General features: G+C 49.1%; 2 protein-coding genes across 4 annotated transcripts in view; both read right to left on the reverse strand.

Moving 5' to 3' along the window:
• Positions 1-74: 74 nt before the first annotated feature.
• Positions 75-10,785, reverse strand: FBL (fibrillarin). The gene is made up of 9 exons (XM_027618548.2): positions 10,660-10,785; positions 5,152-5,298; positions 4,935-5,036; positions 4,752-4,846; positions 3,613-3,783; positions 2,390-2,522; positions 1,245-1,357; positions 306-451; positions 75-196 (listed from the first exon to the last, which is right to left on the reverse strand). The coding sequence occupies exons 1-9, from the start codon at positions 10,667-10,669 to the stop codon at positions 172-174; spliced, it is 942 nt and encodes a 313-aa protein (XP_027474349.1). The 5' UTR covers positions 10,670-10,785; the 3' UTR covers positions 75-171.
• Positions 10,786-15,451: 4,666 nt separating this feature from the next.
• Positions 15,452-16,801, reverse strand: part of LOC113936551 (Fc fragment of IgG binding protein) — a 41,045-nt gene continuing 39,695 nt past the window's right edge. For 2 of the 3 annotated variants that reach the window (XM_035725320.1, XM_027619902.2), the window contains 2 exons: positions 15,752-16,017; positions 15,458-15,627 (listed from right to left, as the gene is read on the reverse strand). In XM_035725320.1, coding sequence (XP_035581213.1) covers positions 15,787-16,017 — 231 coding nt within the window. In that variant the 3' untranslated portion in view covers positions 15,458-15,627; positions 15,752-15,786. Of the gene's footprint in view, positions 15,628-15,751; positions 16,018-16,801 lie in introns of all 3 variants that reach the window. The other variant, XM_027619903.2, reaches the window with a different exon arrangement.

Here is a 16,801-nt window from a genome sequence, read left to right on the forward strand (position 1 = left end):
GGTAGGCCGGGCTTGAACTCACAACCCTGAGGTCAAGACCTGCTCTGAGATCAAGAGGTCCACGCTTAAGGGACTGTGCCACCCAGGTGCCCCTGGATGAGTCTTTTAATAGAAAAACACACGTGAAACAGTAGCAACACAATCTCCTGGCAATCCAGATGGTGCGGGGCTTCAGTTCTTCACCTTGGGAGGTGGCCTGTGAGAGGAAGGAGAGAGGGGATTCAGAGCTTATCGCCATCTGGGGCACTCCTACCAAGTGCTGACCCGCAGGGCTTTGTCTGGGTGGGCTGCCCGCCCCTGCTCACCTGTACACACCCACCACCACTGCGTGGTCTCTTTCATACGGCTCTAAGGTCAACTGCTCCTGGGGCTTCATGTTCTCCTGCTGCATCTTCTTCACTTCAGAGGCAAACACAGCCTCAGCAGAGGCCGTGGAGTCAATGCAGTTGGCCTGCAGAAGAGAGAATTTGAAGCTTGCAGCAAGGCTTTGGGCTGTTTTCCCTTTTTTCTGCTCTTTAAACCACAAGTTGTTTTCATTGGAAACTCAGTGAAACTCAGGTTTTGGAAATGTAGGGAAAGACTTCATTAGAGAAGTTTTCAATTTGGTTTGGATTTGGAACAGGAAGACTTCAACAGAGACCTATTTATCTTAAAGCCAGTGTTTCAATTTTACACCCGGTTCCCGCCCACTTCCTCTTCTTTAACAATGTAATAACGCTGAGAATACTAAAACAAATGCAGCAAAAGGCTAACAAATGGTGAATCTGGCTGAAAATCTTTATTTCAAAATAAAACGTTTTTCGAAATGCATCTAGCACTCATCTAAAATTTATTTTGTACCAGACTTTACTCTATAAACACTACTTATTGATAAATTTAATGCTTACATCAACACTAAAAGAGATATGACTAATATTTCTACTTGACAAGTGAAACAAGCACACAGGTTAGGTAACTTGCTGAGTCACAGAGCAAGCTGGAATTCAAACTCAAATGGTCAACTCAGCAATCATGCACTCGACCACTACTGATCATTCTATCGCCTATTTAAACCCGAAGTCTTTTTAGTTTTGTAGACATTTTTCATCATGTGCTATTTGACTAGGGGTTGGGGGGCAGGGATAGAGGCTGGGAATAGACTACCTGGATTAGGGAGGATGGAGGCCCCCTTGTTTTTGACTAGCTGCTTGGCAGTTACAAAGAAGGTACTACCATCCCATCTTAGACTCCTCTAAGCCCCGCACCTTAATAGAAATCACAAAGTGTCCTCCGTTACGAAGGAAAGTGTGGGCATTCAGGGCTACGATCCGGGTCTGGTCTGGCTGGGCCACATCGGCAAAGATCACATCCACCATTGCTAGGGAGAAAGAAGTGGCAGTTACAAGCTGGATCCACCCCATCTTCCCAGCTCCTCCCATGAGGCCTGTGCCCCATCACCATGTTTCTGGCAGTCTTCCCTGCTTCCAGTCTCCCTTCCCCCATTGATTCCCTCCCTCCACAGTGCCCCCAGGATGGGTCCAAAACCCAATCACACCATCCATTCATTCCTCTTGTAAACCACGATTGCCACCTCCTCTGTGGCCAGCCCTGGGCCGGGTGTGGGGGACAGAGACAAGTCAGACCCGGACCCTGCCCTCGAAACGCTCCCAGGTCTGGGAGGAGACAGACACGTCATCAATAAAGCAAGTAAAGATGAGCACTTACAGGCAAGAGTGTCTGCGGGATTGTCAAAGGAAAATAAGTTGGAGGACAAAAGGGTATGGTATGAATGCATGGGAAAAAAAAAAAACCCCTCAAAATCAGCGGAATGTGAGGTATTATTTTTAAGCCAGTGTGACTGAATAAAACAAAAACATGACATAATGAAAATTGACTTTTTTAAGGTGGGAGAAGCAGACATGAAATTGCTCATACTGGTTACCTCTGAGGGTGGTTTATAATGGTTTTACATTATACATCCAAAAAAAATTTTTTTTTAAAAACACAGTAATATTCATAATGGGCCCCTCTGGGCCAGACCACACTCAGTTTGTGCTTTCTGGGTTATGATCACCCCAGATGATGAGGAGGAGGACCTCTGAAGGGGGCTGTCATACGTAAGCCAGCGGCAGCATAAAAAGTACCATGTTTTAGAGGGAGGCAGGACGTATGGGAGTACCCAGGGAGAGGGGCAGGAGAGGTCGAAGGAAAGGAGGTCAGCCTCTCAAGGGGTGCCAGACACCCAAGCTCCACAGCCTCACCTGGCTCCCCTCACCCTCTTCATTCCTACAGACTCAGGAGGCCTGCTCATCTACTGTGATTCCATTCCAGTCAGGGCTCTGGCTACCTCTTCCAGAAAACCTGGAGTGGCCTGGCCTACACCACCTGAGCTAACCCCTAGACCCCTCACCGATGAGCATGCGGTATTTGTGTGGGTGCCGAGCATCTTCAATAACAGGAATAATGTTGGTCCTCTTCTTGGCTAAGTTAATGAGGTCACGGCCAGAGCGGTGGGAGAACTCAACTGCATAGACTAGACCGTCCTAAAAGAAATCAAATAATAAAAACACCGATACCAGTTCTTAGATGGAACACCACTTTGGGCCCAAACACTACATGTAGCATCTATTCAAATCCCCGAATCAAAACCCTTTTGTTTGACAACTATTGTTGCCAAGGGTTATTCAGTCCCTCTGCACTTGATCTGAGAGCCCAGTCCCCCAATACAGGCTTCAAACCAGGAAGCCAGGGCACAGCGATGAAGTCCTAACAGCTAAGAATATTTACAATGGGCCAGGCACTGCTCTGAGTACTTTACAGGAATTCACTCGTTTCTCTTCACAGCAACCTGATTTTCCAGGGTGGTAAACTGAGGCTCAGAGAGTTTAAGTAACTTGCCAAAAGCCACCTCACTGTTAAATGCCCGCACCAGAGGCTGGGATTTGTAACCACTAAATGACACAGCCTACAGTCATGCGGAGGAGCTGGGGGTCCTGAAGTGAGATGTGGGGGGGCCCGCTAACCAGGGAGCCTGCACAGCGACACAGAAATGCAGGCCCAGAAACTGACATCTGTTTTTTTCAGAGAAACCAGAAGACCAGATTTGGAGGCATACATTTTAAAAAATTCTTTTTTTTAAATATTTTATTTATTTATTCATGAGGGACAGAGGGAGAGAGAGAGGGAGAGAAGCAGAGGGAGAAGTAGGCTCCCAAGGAGCAGGGAGCCCGATGCGGGACTCGATCCCAGGACCCTGGGATCATGACCTGAGCCGAAGGCAGACGCTTAACGACTGAGCCACCCAGGCACCCTGGAGGCATACATTTTTAAAGAGGGCAACCAAATCCAACTGTCTCCACCCTAGGCCCCTCTAACTGCACTTACCCCAACACACGTCTCTTCCCTCCAGACCAAGAACTCAGGAGTGAGACTAAATGAGGCTTTGGAGACCAGATGCTTGAAGCTGCTCCTTCTACCACAAGCACTCTGAAGGAAGGGCCTAGCCCCAAGCCACACAGTGCAGGGAAGCAGCCAGGGCCAATGACTCCAGGCTGGCTGAGAGGCAGCCTCTCCTCTCCCTTCCACCGCACCACCTGCCCTTACTCGCCCCTCCTTACCCCTCCATCCACTCACCGCGCCTACGATGTCAGAGACGTGGGAGACAGTGGTGCCTGATGCAGCCCCAAGGTAGAGCACCTTGGCCCCTGGCTTGATATGGATCTGGTCCACGCCGCCCAGGATTGCTGCTGCCAGCTTGGAGCGGAAGGGGTTCCAGGCACGGTACTCAATTTTGTCGTCTCCCTCCTGGGCCGGGAGAGATGGGGGGGGGGGGGAAGTCAGTGCCAGGCTTTTCTGCTTGACCCTACTGCCCTTAGCCCTAGGGCCCTGGGCGCTCGTTCATTGTTCAAGAAATGAACATAGGTGGACGTCGGTGACCATGACAGATGCAGTACCCGCCCTCTCATGGAGGTTACTGACTCAGGTAGAAGGGGCAGGGACAGACAATAAACACAGAGATAAAAGATCATACCCGTTACCAGCAAGACCTGTGCGTTCATTCACCAAACATTCGCTGTGCAGCATATACTGTGGGTCAGACCCTATGCCAGGCACTAGGGACGCACAGTGTATGAGACCAAGACCCTTGTCCTCAGGGATAAGTATACACTGAACTAACACATACAGTACCGTAGCCAGTGACAGCTGCTAAGGCAAAGATCAAGGAAGGAGGACATGAAGTAGGAGGAATGGGCTGAGGAACATGGGAAAATGAGACAGGGTAGCCAGGGAAGAGCCCAGAAGGAGACATTTGCAGTAGAAGGAGGTGGGGGCCAAGCAAGTTACCTGGGGAAGCACATTTGAGGCAGTAGGAAAGGCAGCAGAAAGCCCCAAGCAGGAGTGTGCTTGGCCGTAAAGAAAATGACACGGGATAGTAGGGCAGAGTGTGGGCAGGAGGGCTGCTTGTGACAGACTGGGTGGCGCAGGCGGCCTTGTGAGGAAGGGAACGAGCCACACACAGCCGGAAAGCAGTGTTCACGGCAGAGGGAAGAGCAGGAGGTCTGTAGAGCTGGAAGACACTAGGCCAGGGGGTGGGCAGCGGGAACTGGAGTGTGCAGGGTCTCCTGGGCCACACCGAGGACCTGAAGGCAATGGGGATCTGACTTATGTATTAAGATGACCCCCCAGGCCCGCGGCTGGCATGTGCAGGACACGTGGTGGGGGCGGGGAGACCAGACCGCGGGCTACCCTGTTAGCTGGGGCCCTGGGCTCACCGCAATTGAGACTCTCTTCTCTCCATAAACCGATTCTCCAGGGACCAGATTTTTGGTGACAAGTGCATCTTCCTTCCCTCGACAAATGAAGACACCTAAGCGAGGAGACCAGCACAGGGTGAAGACTCCGGGGTGCACCCCACCCCACCCCACCCTCAGCAGCTCCCGGCCCTCCTCACTCACCTTCATGCCGATGAGGTTCCACCATCACATTCTTCCCCGACTGGTTTCCTCTTTTCCCTCCCCGACCACGACCCCGGTTGCCACCAGACTGGAAACCTCCACCTACAAGGCAGAGAGGCAGTGAGAGAGGGAGATCCCATGATCTCTTCCCTCCCCGAGCCCCAAGCCCAGGCAAAGCCTCCTGATCATTTCCCCTCCATGCCCCAACGTCACTCACCACCTCGTCCTCCGCCTCCTCGGCCTCGGCCCCTAAAGCCGCCACCACGACCTCTGCCCCCGCCAAAGCCTCCTCGGCCTCCACCACGACCACCACGGTCACCAAAGCCCCCTCGGCCACCGAAGCCGCCCCCACGGGGGCTGAAACCTGTAGTGGCCACAGAAAGGGGAATCAGAGAAATGAGGTTGGAGAAGTTATGTCTCATAATCGCACCGGGCGGCGTCCACGATATCCACAACAGCAGAAAAAGCAGGACTAACCCAGACGTCCATCGGCAGAATGGGCAGAATAAGCAACAATGACAAGGATCTACAGTTATACACAACAGATAAATAGATCTTAGGGTCATAATGTTAAGTGAAAAAGTAAGTTGAAGAAAACCACATCCAACACAGTATCTTTTATAAAGCTCAGCAACAACTAAAATTAAACAATGTCATGCTATAACCCACCTGCTATGCCGCTCCCCCCAGAGGCCAAGGGGATGATAAGGCAAAACTCACAGTACTGGGGATTTGGGTGGGGGGGAATACCTAGGTAGATGTAGGTTACTGGCAATGTTCTGCTTTTGTTGGTCAGACAGTAGATTTGCAGAATCCACTCTATTTTCAGTGTTAGTGTGAAGAGGCGAAAATACCACGCGTGTGCGCACATCATGGCAGTAGGGTCCCCCAGACCCTGGACACATTTCCATGCCCTCCCACTCCTGAACTTGGGTCTGGAAGCAAAGGGCCAATCCCCAAACAGAGGAGAGGTGGGCATGATGTCTTTCCTGCTACCCGATCTCCCTGCTCGCAAACTTGCATAAGTCTCTCCTAGCTCAGGGAGGAAAAAAACAAGAATAAAAAACCAAATTGTCCTTTTTGGATGAATGACAGTGCATAAGCAATTTAGGGCTTGTCAATGGGACTGAAAGTTGAAGGAGAAAAAAAAGATCCAAGGAGACGATTTTCATCACCTTAAGTCAGAGCAAACCTGTTCACTGAGCACATAACAATGGCGGAAGTAGATGGAATTCTGGTGCCAACAGATTCAGTATCTGACTTTTCTGTACCAGTGTCCTAAGCTCCGCAGTACTTTCAGCAAAACACGAGTTATAAAACAACAGTGTGAAAATTAGTGATGCTTTAAAATGATCTCACATGATGTCAACTATTTAATAGTAAACTTGCCACAGTTTGTTTGTTTTTTAAAAGATTTTATTTATTTATTTGACAGAGAGAGAGAGACAGCGAGAGGGAACACAAGCAGGGGGAGTGGGAGAGGGAGAAGCAGGTTTCCCGCTGAGCAGGGACCAGGATGCGGGGCTCAATCCCAGGACCCCAGGATCATGACCTGAGCCGAAGGGCAGATGCTTAACGACTGAGCCACCCAGGCACCCCCAGAGTTACTGTAAAGGTGCGTTATTATATTCATGTGTTATGAAAGCTTCACGCATTGCAATGGCGTTAAAGATGAAAATGTAGCGGCGCCTGGGTGGCTCAGTGGGATAAGTGGCTGTCTTCAGCTTGGGTCATGATCTTGGAGTCCTGGGATCAAGCCCCGTATCAGACTCCCTGCTTGGAGGGGAGTCTGCTTCTCCCTCTGCCTCTGTTCCCGACCCCACCCCAGCTCTTGTGCACTCTCTCTCAAATAAATAAAATCTTTAAAAAAATTTTTTTAAACGATAAAAATGTAGAACTTTTCACCATTATTACTAATTTAAGTGTTATAAATTAAGTTTCAGAACTCCTGAGAGTTGTCTACCTTAACTCCCTTACTCCCTCTACAGTCTCCTGTCCACACGGCAGCTAGTGATTGACCTTTTCCAAACCACAAAACTGGATCTCTTCATCCCCCTGCTAAATCCTTTCAGTGGTTTTCCATCACATTGAAAATGCAACCAAAACTCCTTTCTCTGGCTTCCAAAGCTCGAAATCAGTGGCTCTCACCTTTGACTAATCCCTGGAGCCTAGAGATCCTGATTTAGGTGTCAGGTGTAGGGGCCTGAGCATAGGGCTTTTTAAAGTTGCCCAGGCGATTCTAAATGTGCAGCCTGAAGTAAGAACCACCATCACACGGCTCTGGTTTCCACTGACTTTTATGACCTCACTCTTTCTATGCCAGGCCTCATGCTCTTCCTCCTCAAACTCCCTCTCCAGCTTCTAAACCTTTTTATACCTGCTGTTCCCACTGTGTGGCTTGAGACATTTACTGGGCTCACCCACTTCCTCACTGCACTCAGGTCTCGGATGAAACATTCCTTCTTCAGAAGGGCCTTTGGGCTCCCTACCCTTCACCTGGCTTTCTTGTTTTTCCTATCAATCAACACACGTGGCACATTTTATTTTATTACTGCCTGATTCCGGCACCAGATTCAAGGCCCCAAGGGACCAGGATGTGTTTCAGTTTTTCAAGATTTTATTTATTTATTTGACAGAGGGAGAGAGAGGGAACACAGCAGGAGAGTAGGAGAGGGAGAAGCAGGCTTCCCGCCGAGCAGGGAGCCTGATGCGGGGCTCGATCCCAGGACCCTGGGATCATGACCTGAGCCGAAGGCAGACGCTTAAGGACTGAGCCACCCAGGCGCCCCAGGGACCGGGATGTTTTAATTGTTTTGGTCACACTGCATCCCAGCACCATGCACAACACTTGGCACAAGTGTGGGCTCAATAAATATTAAGTGAGCTGAGCTGTCTGCTGATGACTCTTAAACCTCTGGGTTCTGCCTCAGGGGGAAAAAAGCACCCTCTCTGTTCATTCAGGAAGCAGGCGATGACATGGTGACCAGAGCCGTAGTCCCCTCCCCTCAAGCAGTTCATGTGTCCCATACAGGATGATGGAGATGCCACTCCTGACCCTAGAGAGTAGGGAAGGTTCATGGGAATCTTGCAAAACTTTATCTGTAAGACAGAGATATGGTGATAACACAGTGCCCACCAAACAGAGCTGGAAAGAATAAATGACTTAATACACACAAAGCACTTCCCTCAACACACTTCCTGGCACACAGTTTGAGTATGAGTATTCAAATGAGGGGACGGAGAGTCCCCCTGCCCTCCCTCTTAGGGAAGACACCACTAGGCCTAAGAGACTCTCAACCCAGGCCTGATGGAACAGAGATCCGAGAAGTGTGGCCATGGCAGGGGGCACCGGGGGCATGAGTGTAAACTTTCAGGCCCAGGTACTCAAAACGTATCTTAATTCATTTCAGGTCCTGGGGAGCTTCCAACAATGTACTAAAAGTACCCACTCCTCAGGGAAACTACATGTTCACACACAGTTTTCCAGAAGTTTTGGGAGGAGGTTCCATGGACCCCCTGGTTTAAACCTTGCTCTCCTCCCACAATCTTCCCCATCTCAAAAACTGGACACTATCCTTCCAGTTACACAAGCCCAAACCCTGAGGGATCCTTGACCCCTCTCTTATACCCACATACAAGCTGCTGGCTCTATCTTCAAAATACATTTCCAAACCATGACAATGTGTCAGGCGGGTCCACTGCTACCACCCTGGTCCAAGCCACATCACCTCCTCCCAGATCACAGCAACAAGCTTCCCACTGATGCACCTGCTTCCACTTCTACTCCCCTGAAGTCCTTTACACACACAAGCCAGAAGGATCCTTTTAAATGCATCCATCAAGGGCGCCTGCATGGCTCAGTCATTGGGCGTCTCCCTTCTGCTCAGGTTGTGACCCCGGGGTCCTGGGATGGAGCCCCGTATTGGGCTCCCTGCTCTGCAGGAAGCCTGCTTCTCCCTCTCCCACTCCCCCTGCTTGTGTTCCTGCTCTCGCTATCTCTGTCAAATAAATAAATAAAATCTTTGAAAAAAATATTAAAAAATAAAAAGTAAAAAAAATAAATGTGTCCATCAGACTCCATCATGTACCTGCTCACAATCTCCCCAAGTCTTCTTCTCTCAGACTCAAATCCTTAGGGGAGAGCTGACTCTTTTAACAACTTCTGCAACTTTATATCCTAACACAATGAGGGAAGGGTTGGGAGGAAGGTGTATCCTCCATTTCTGGGGGAATCAGATTATAGGGTGCCTGCAGGCATGCCAGGGTCTGATGGAGATACACAGTCCAGCACCACGCCCCCCCATTTCAACAGATCTCCAAATGCTGAAGAAAAAGGGAGTTTGGGAGCGGATACGTGGATCCACAAACCCAGCCGCCCCCCCACCCCCACCAGATGACCCCATCTCTCCACACATGGAGGGAAAAGAAAAGGGAAGAAAAACGAAGACCTGCACTAAGAAACAGACTTTATGGGTCATAGTGGGAAGATTTCCCCAAACGCTAGCGGAGCAAGTTGTGGGGAGGGGCACGACCTGATGGCCTGATTTAGAAAGACCTGAGACACCAGGGAGAAAGACCCTAATTTTGTTCCTCTTGAGAACCATAAAGCTAACAATTAGAGACAATACTATTATGTTGTATTTCCCTGTGCTATTTTCCCCCCAGTTTTCTTGAGATATAACTGACACATAACATCGTGTAAGGCTACTGTGTACAACCTGTTGATTTGTACATTTAAATACCACAAAAAGATTACCACAATATACTATTTTTTCTTAACACGATCTTACTAAATCAGGAGCCATTTTACTGATAAGAAAACAGACTCAGAGGGTAAAGCCACTTGCCCAGGTCACACAGTAGCTTAAGAAGCAAAGCTAGTACTGAAACTTTGAACTAAGACCTTTCTGCTGTCAAAGCCAGGACTCTCATCAATCTGCCACGAGGGAGGTGGGGGTGGGCTCATCAGAATCTCGGGGAAAATCAAATGAATAAAATCACTCATGTCCTGTGACTATCTCCCTCCCCCACCCCATGCTAAGCCTATCTTGGGCTTGTGAAGGTTCATTTCAGCGCGACTTGAGAATCACGATCACTCAAATCTCAGAGACCCGCCTCTCCGGAGAGTAGAGAGCGGGAAAGTGGGACAGAGAAGGCCACACACTATCAAACCGGGAGTCCTAATTCACTTGGGCCCTCTCTGAGAAGCCTGGTCTGGGAGCTGAGGGAACGGTCATTGTGGCGGTGATACGGGAGGCAAACGGGGGTCCTCTCCGACCCCAAATCGGGACTCTTCACCTGTGAACCAGGACATTATCCCCAAATCCCACGGCCTGAGATCCAAGCCCCCAGATGCCTGGATCCAGACTCTGGGTCAATGCTCCCGACTGCCACCCCCAGCCCAATAACCAAGATCCCTAATCACGGTCTCAATGAGATGAATCCTAGTTCAGGAACCCCCCATTCCAGGCCCAAGACCCTCGACTCACGACCGCAACCTCCGAAGCCGGCCACAGACCTCCAGACCAGGAACCCGAACCCCCGGCTCAGCATCCATCACAGGGCGGAACCAAGCCCGCCTTTCCACAGGAGACAGGAACCAGGACCCCGACCCCACAAGGGACCGGATCGCCTGCCCCTAGGCCCCGCCCCCCCGACTCCGGTCTGGCACCCCGATTCCCGCCAGCCCCAGTCCCTGACCCCGGACCCCAACCCCGGCCTGCACCTGGCTTCATGGCGAGAGCTCAGCTCCCCGGCTCCGGACTCTGCGGCGTCCCAGACTACACGAGTTCTGTGCTTTCGCACGTGGAAAGGAGCGCACGCGCGGCGACGTACGGCGCGTGACGCAACTTCGCAACCCCGCCCCTCGGAGCCCCGGCTGCGCCCGCGGCCCAGCGCGCGCGCTGTAGGCGGGGTTTCGCAAGCCTCTCGGGGCCCCACCCCCCTCGGCCGCTTTGGCGCTGTCTTTACGCGCTGCTCGCGCAGAGATCGCTAAGGTGATCGCGCTTCCCGCTGCCACTTCGCGCGTGCAAGCCTCCCGGTAATCAGGGTTCGTCAGCAGGCCTTCGCACGCCCTGTGCCCTCTTCCCGTCTTCTCTATTTCTTTCTTTCTTTCTTTTTTTTTTTTAAGATTTTATTTATTTACTTGACAGAGAAAGCACAAGCGGGGGGAGCGGCAGAGGGAGAAGGAGAAGCAGGCTCCCGGCTGAGCAGGGAGCCCGATGTGGGGCTTGGTCCCAGGACCCTGGGAACATGAGCTGAACCACCCAGGCACCGCATCTCTTCACTATTTCTAATTAACTTCCTAAGGTCCCCTCTACACCCAAAAGCTTTCCCTGATCCATTCCCTCCCTAAGAACAGGGAAGACTCTGGGCTCGCATTCATGCACTTGATAAGCATTTATGCACCGAGCACTGTTCTATGCGCTGAGAATATAGCAATGAACAACACATGCAAATCCCCACCCTTCCGGAGTTCATCTTCTAGTGGGAGAAACAGATACCAACCAAGATATTAGAAGGCAATAAAAGTGCTTTGGAGGAAATAGCAGGGAAGGAAGATAGGACTGTTGGAGGAGGGGTGACATTTCTTAATCCGTGGTCAAAGAATGTATCAGGTAACTTGAGCAGAACTAAAAGAGGTAAGGAGTGAGGTATGCACCTATCTGGGGAAAGAAAGTTCTAGGTAGTGAGGATTGTATGTGCAAAGGGCCTGGGGCAGGGAAAGTATGGAGGGTCGAGAAGCAGTGAGGGGTGTGGTTGGGGCAGAGTTAGCAGGCAGAATGGAAGGAGATGAGAGCAGGGAAAATTGTGTGGGGCCTTGTGTGCCACGGGGAGGACTTTGGCTTTTACTTCTGAATGAGCTGGAGCTATGGAAGGTTCTTGAAGAGAGAAGAGCTGTGATCTGGCATGGGAGCACTCTGTCTGTAGGTGGGAAACAGAGTGTGGGAGTGGCGGTGAGAGCAGGAAGACCAAGAAGGAGGCTGCTGCAGTGAATCAGGTAGCAGACAAGGATGGACAAGATCAGGGTGCAGGCAGAGCAAGGAGGGAGCAGTGAGCAGATTCTGCATAAGTATTGGGAATTTTGTGCCTTGTAGTTTTATAATATTAATATTTAGCTTCATATTCATTCCACAAAGCAAAACAAGTGCTACTCTGAGAAATTACTAAAAACCTCCAGGAGAATGCACTGGTCTGTTCCATTCATTGCTGTATCACCCAGTACCTAGAACAAGGCCTGGCCCAGAGTGAGTGCTTCATTTGGTTGTTCTCTCTCTCTCTCTGTCTTTCTCTCTCTCATACACACACACTGGCCAAGAATTTTCGGAGATTATGATTTTATTCATTTTAAAACTTTTTTTTTAAAGTACGACATGCTTACAGAAAAGTGCATGCAACTGTACAGCTTTACGAGTTATCACAAAGGAAAGGACCCATACTACCACCACCCAACCCACAAACAGAACATTACCAGTACTCTAAAAGCCCCCCTGTGACCCTTACGTCTCTTTCATTATGTACCCTGTTCCCACTTTGCTTTCTTCACTAAACATATCCTGGAGATCAGCACAGTACAGTGTATACAAATACGCCTTATTTTACCTTCATCTGCAGAGTTGTCCATCATGTAGATCAACTAGTCCCCTACTGATGGACATCTGAATTGTCTTTTTTTTTTTTTAATTGCAGGGTTGTTGTGAAGCTCAGAAATACTATAGATGAATACCCTGACATATTGAATTATTCAACAATGTACATTTCTTTTTCTGTCAATTGCCTGTGTATATCCTCCACTCATTTTTTTTTCCTAATCAGACTTACTGATTTGAAGGAGCTCTCTACATATTGTGGATATAACTCTTTACTAGGTATGTTGCAAATCTTTCCTCCAGGTTAATCATTGGCCATTTATTCATTCAACAAATATGTACTGAGCATCTACTATGTGCTACGTGCTGGGAATAAAGTGGTGAATGAGGCAGATGTAGTCTCTGCCTTTGAGTTACTTCTAATTGGGCAGAAATTCAAATAAAAGTTATCTTAAAGTGTAATAAATGCTAGGAAGGAAAGAAGCAAGCAGGCAAACGTCTGGGACAGAGGGTAACAGAGGGAATCCACTTTAAGTGAGGTGGCTGTGGAAGGCCTCTCTAAGGTAATAACATGTAAGCTGACATTTGAAGGATGAGAAGCAGCTAGTCATGTGGCAAGTGGAAAGAACAGCATATCGCAAAGGAGAGAAGTGGGAAAATTTGTCATGTTCAGTACATTGAAAGATCAGGTTCCCGAATCATAATTGGCAAGGACAGCGATTGGAAATGAGTCAGAAGAGGTGGACAGGGGACTTATAGGATGAGGTGAAGAATTTGATTTTATTGCAAGAGAAATTTATAGCCAATGGTCCCCCTTATACATAAGAAGAGTCGAGTAACGGTGAGAATGTATTACAAAAGGGGAAGAGCAGATAGGAGGCTGTTGGCATTGTTAGCATGAATGAGGGTGATGGTTGCACCAGGTGGGTGTAAGAAAGGCAGAATTCAGGGCGCCTGGGTGGCTCAGTTGGTTAAGCGACTGCCTTCAGCTCAGGTCATGATCCTGGAGTCCCGGGATCGAGTCCCGCATCGGGCTCCTTGCTCAGCGGGGAGTCTGCTTCTCCCTCTGACCCTCTTCCCTCTCGTGCTCTCTGTCTCTCATTCTCTCTCTCTCAAATAAATAAATAAAATCTTTAAAAAAAAAAAAAAAAAAGAAAGGCAGAATTCAGGTATGCTTTGATACAACCCAACAGGATTTGTTGATGAACTGCGTGGGGGGCAACGGGAGGGAAGAATCAAGAACGATCCCTATTTTCTGACTGCTACAGTGAGTATTGGCAGTGCTATTCACGGAGGTGGGGAAGGCCATCATGGGAAGGGTGGGGGACAGGGTTGGAAAGTTCAAATTTTGACTTGTGGATTGGATGGACACATTAAATCCTCACTCCAACTCTCTGAGGTATGTACTTTCATGAACTCTGCTTTAAATATGATGCTGTTGGGGCACCTGGGTGGCTCAGTCGGTTAAGCGTCTGAATACTTAAGCATCTGAATGCAAACCCTTGGTTTGGCTCGGGTCATGATCTCAAGATCTTGAGATGGGAGCCCCAAATCATGCTCTGTGCTCAACAGGGAGTCTGCTTGAGATTCTCTCCTTCTCCCTTTCCCTCTCCCACTGCCCCTTCCCCTGATCACATGCTTTCTCTTAAATAGATACATACATACATACATACATACATACATACATACATACATACATACATGAGATGGTTTTGAGCGAATGTTTGAGTTCCTTCAAAATTCTTATGTTGGAACCTAATCCCCAATGTGACAGTATTTGGAGGTGGGGCCTTAGAGAGGTGATTGGGTCATGAGGGTGGAGCCCTCATGAATGAAATTAGTGCCTTTATAAAAAGGTCCCAAAGGAGCCCCCTTGCCCCTCTGCAATGTGAGGACACAAGAGAAGACAGCCAACTATGAACCAGGGAGAGGGCTCTCGCCAGGCACCGAGTCCACTGGTGCCTTGATCTTGGACTTTTCAGCCTCCAGAACTGAGAAATAAATTTCTGCTGTTTATGTCATCCATTCTATGGTATTTTGTTATAACAGCTGCACAGACTAAGACATAGGAGGAAACTGAGTGACAGCGAAATTAACTTGTTGGATTATAAATGATAAAGCTAGAATGTATTCATCCCTCTTTCCATTTTTGACTCCTTCCCTCCATCCAATTGTTTTCCTTCTCTTCATCTACTCTTTTAATTACCCCGTCCTTATCTTCCCATTTCTCCACCCCATCCACCCATCCATGTCTCCTTCCTCCCTCCCTCCCTTTACTCTCCCTTCTACCCACCCATAATCCATCCACCCATCCATCCATCCATCCATCCACACACCCACCCATCCATCCGTCCATCCACCCACCATAATCCATCCACCCATCCATCCATCCATCCACCCACCCACCCATCCATCCATCCACACACCCACCCATCCATCCATCCATCCACCCACCATAATCCATCCATCCACCCATCCATCCATCCATCATCCATCCATCCATCCATCCATCCATTCATCCACCCACCCACCCATCCATCCATCCATCCATCCACCCACCCATCCATCCATCCATCCATCCACCCACCATAATCCATCCATCCATCCATCCATCCACCCACCCATCCATCCATCCATCCATCCACCCACCATAATCCATCCATCCATCCACCATAATCCATCCATCCATCCATCCATCCATCCACCCACCCATAATCCATCCACCCATCCATCCATCCATCCACCCACCCATAATCCATCCATCCATCCATCCATCCACCCACCCATAATCCATCCATCCATCCATCCATCCATCTTTTCACCCCCCAATAAATATTTCTTGTGTGCCAGACGCCCCAGGCATATCTGGTAGCTGCTGTGCAAGAAAGAAAATCAGGGAGGAGTAGGCATAAGACAGACACACTGGCATGCAGCTTAGCCTAAGATATTTATTCAGTGCTCTCACAGTTGGCCTCAGTGGCTCCTCAAAGGGGTAGAACAGTGTAGGGGCACACAGGGACACTGTGCAACCTCCAATTATTGCAATCTCCAGGAGGGTCAGGTCGTGAAGTCCTCATTCCTGGTAGATGACTGATCAGCTGTCACTGTAAGAGACAGACTCTTAGCACTTCCTCTTACAGACTGAGTACTTACCCCGACTGCCCCCTTCCCATGAGGACCCAGGTGCCCCTGCCCCAAGTGGCCTGGCTTCCATGCTATATCCCTCACCATGGGGAGAAGTCCTGCGCTCTCCAGCTCTGTCATCATCTTCCAGAGTCATCCCCATCATTGGTCTGGTCCCCGTCAAAGTTTCCGCAGACCCCACACAGCTTCCCGGCATGGTCTTCGCTGACCATCACAGCCAGCTGCCCTTTGCCGCCAAGCCACACCTGGACCCCTGCCTTCTGATTAACGCTCACGGAGCCATCGGGATTCTTATATATGGACACAGACGCTGATAACTCAACTGGGAGAGACACATGGAGACCATTCACCTGGTGGTGGTAGGGGAAAACAGAGGTGAGGCTAGAGCCACAAAAATACTGGAGGGTTACCGGGATGGAGACTCCAAGGAAGACGACAAGTTCAAGGAGCAAAAGCAGAGACGCAGGTGCCAAAAGAGACAAAGATATGGATGGAGGCACTGTATGGAGAGAGACATACATAAGCTAGCTGGTGATCTGGACAGATGATTGAAAGGACAGATGGGTTGACAGAGAGATGGGTCAATGGATAAGTAAGGATGCACAAAACATTCCAAGGGCAGCTGGGGTGGGGAGGAGCACTTTGTACCAGACAGATAAACACACAATCCAACCCCAGCATCATCCTTTCTGGTTCTGCTTTTCAAAATAAAAAAACATTTGTTTGTGTTCTGTAAGTTACTGGTTCCCTAACAAAAGCAACTTCATGCCTTATTTTTTCAGTGCTGATGTCTAAAGACAATTAATGACCTAGAAAGTATCATAATCATGTGAGAAAATTACTGTTTCTCTGTCATAAGCTGTGGACTCAGTAACCTTGGGAATCATATGAGCTTTTTCCTTTAAATAACGGTTGTTTATTTTCATTGATGAGTTAATCCTTCTTGAGCTAGACTTCCTAGAGAACCTTCTTTGAAATAAAAGTTCTTTTTTTCTAAATGATTTCTGTCTGAGTCTTCCTCTGCCAGTTGATTGGAAAGATAGATAGATATTATCTGGATGGATGGATGGATGGATGGATGGATGGATGGATGGATGGATGAATGGATAGATGGGTGGATGGATGGATGGATGG

Source organism: Zalophus californianus, chromosome 17 (assembly GCF_009762305.2).
Source record: "Zalophus californianus isolate mZalCal1 chromosome 17, mZalCal1.pri.v2, whole genome shotgun sequence".
NCBI classification, from domain to species: domain Eukaryota; kingdom Metazoa; phylum Chordata; class Mammalia; order Carnivora; family Otariidae; genus Zalophus; species Zalophus californianus.

Coding starts and splice junctions, on each gene's coding strand:
- FBL (XM_027618548.2), bottom strand. Junction 4,847..4,934: donor GGAACCTCATCGGCATGAAG/GTGAGTGAGGAG, acceptor CTCCTCGCTTAG/GTGTCTTCATTTGTCGAGGG. Junction 1,358..2,389: donor CAAATACCGCATGCTCATCG/GTGAGGGGTCTA, acceptor CTTTCTCCCTAG/CAATGGTGGATGTGATCTTT.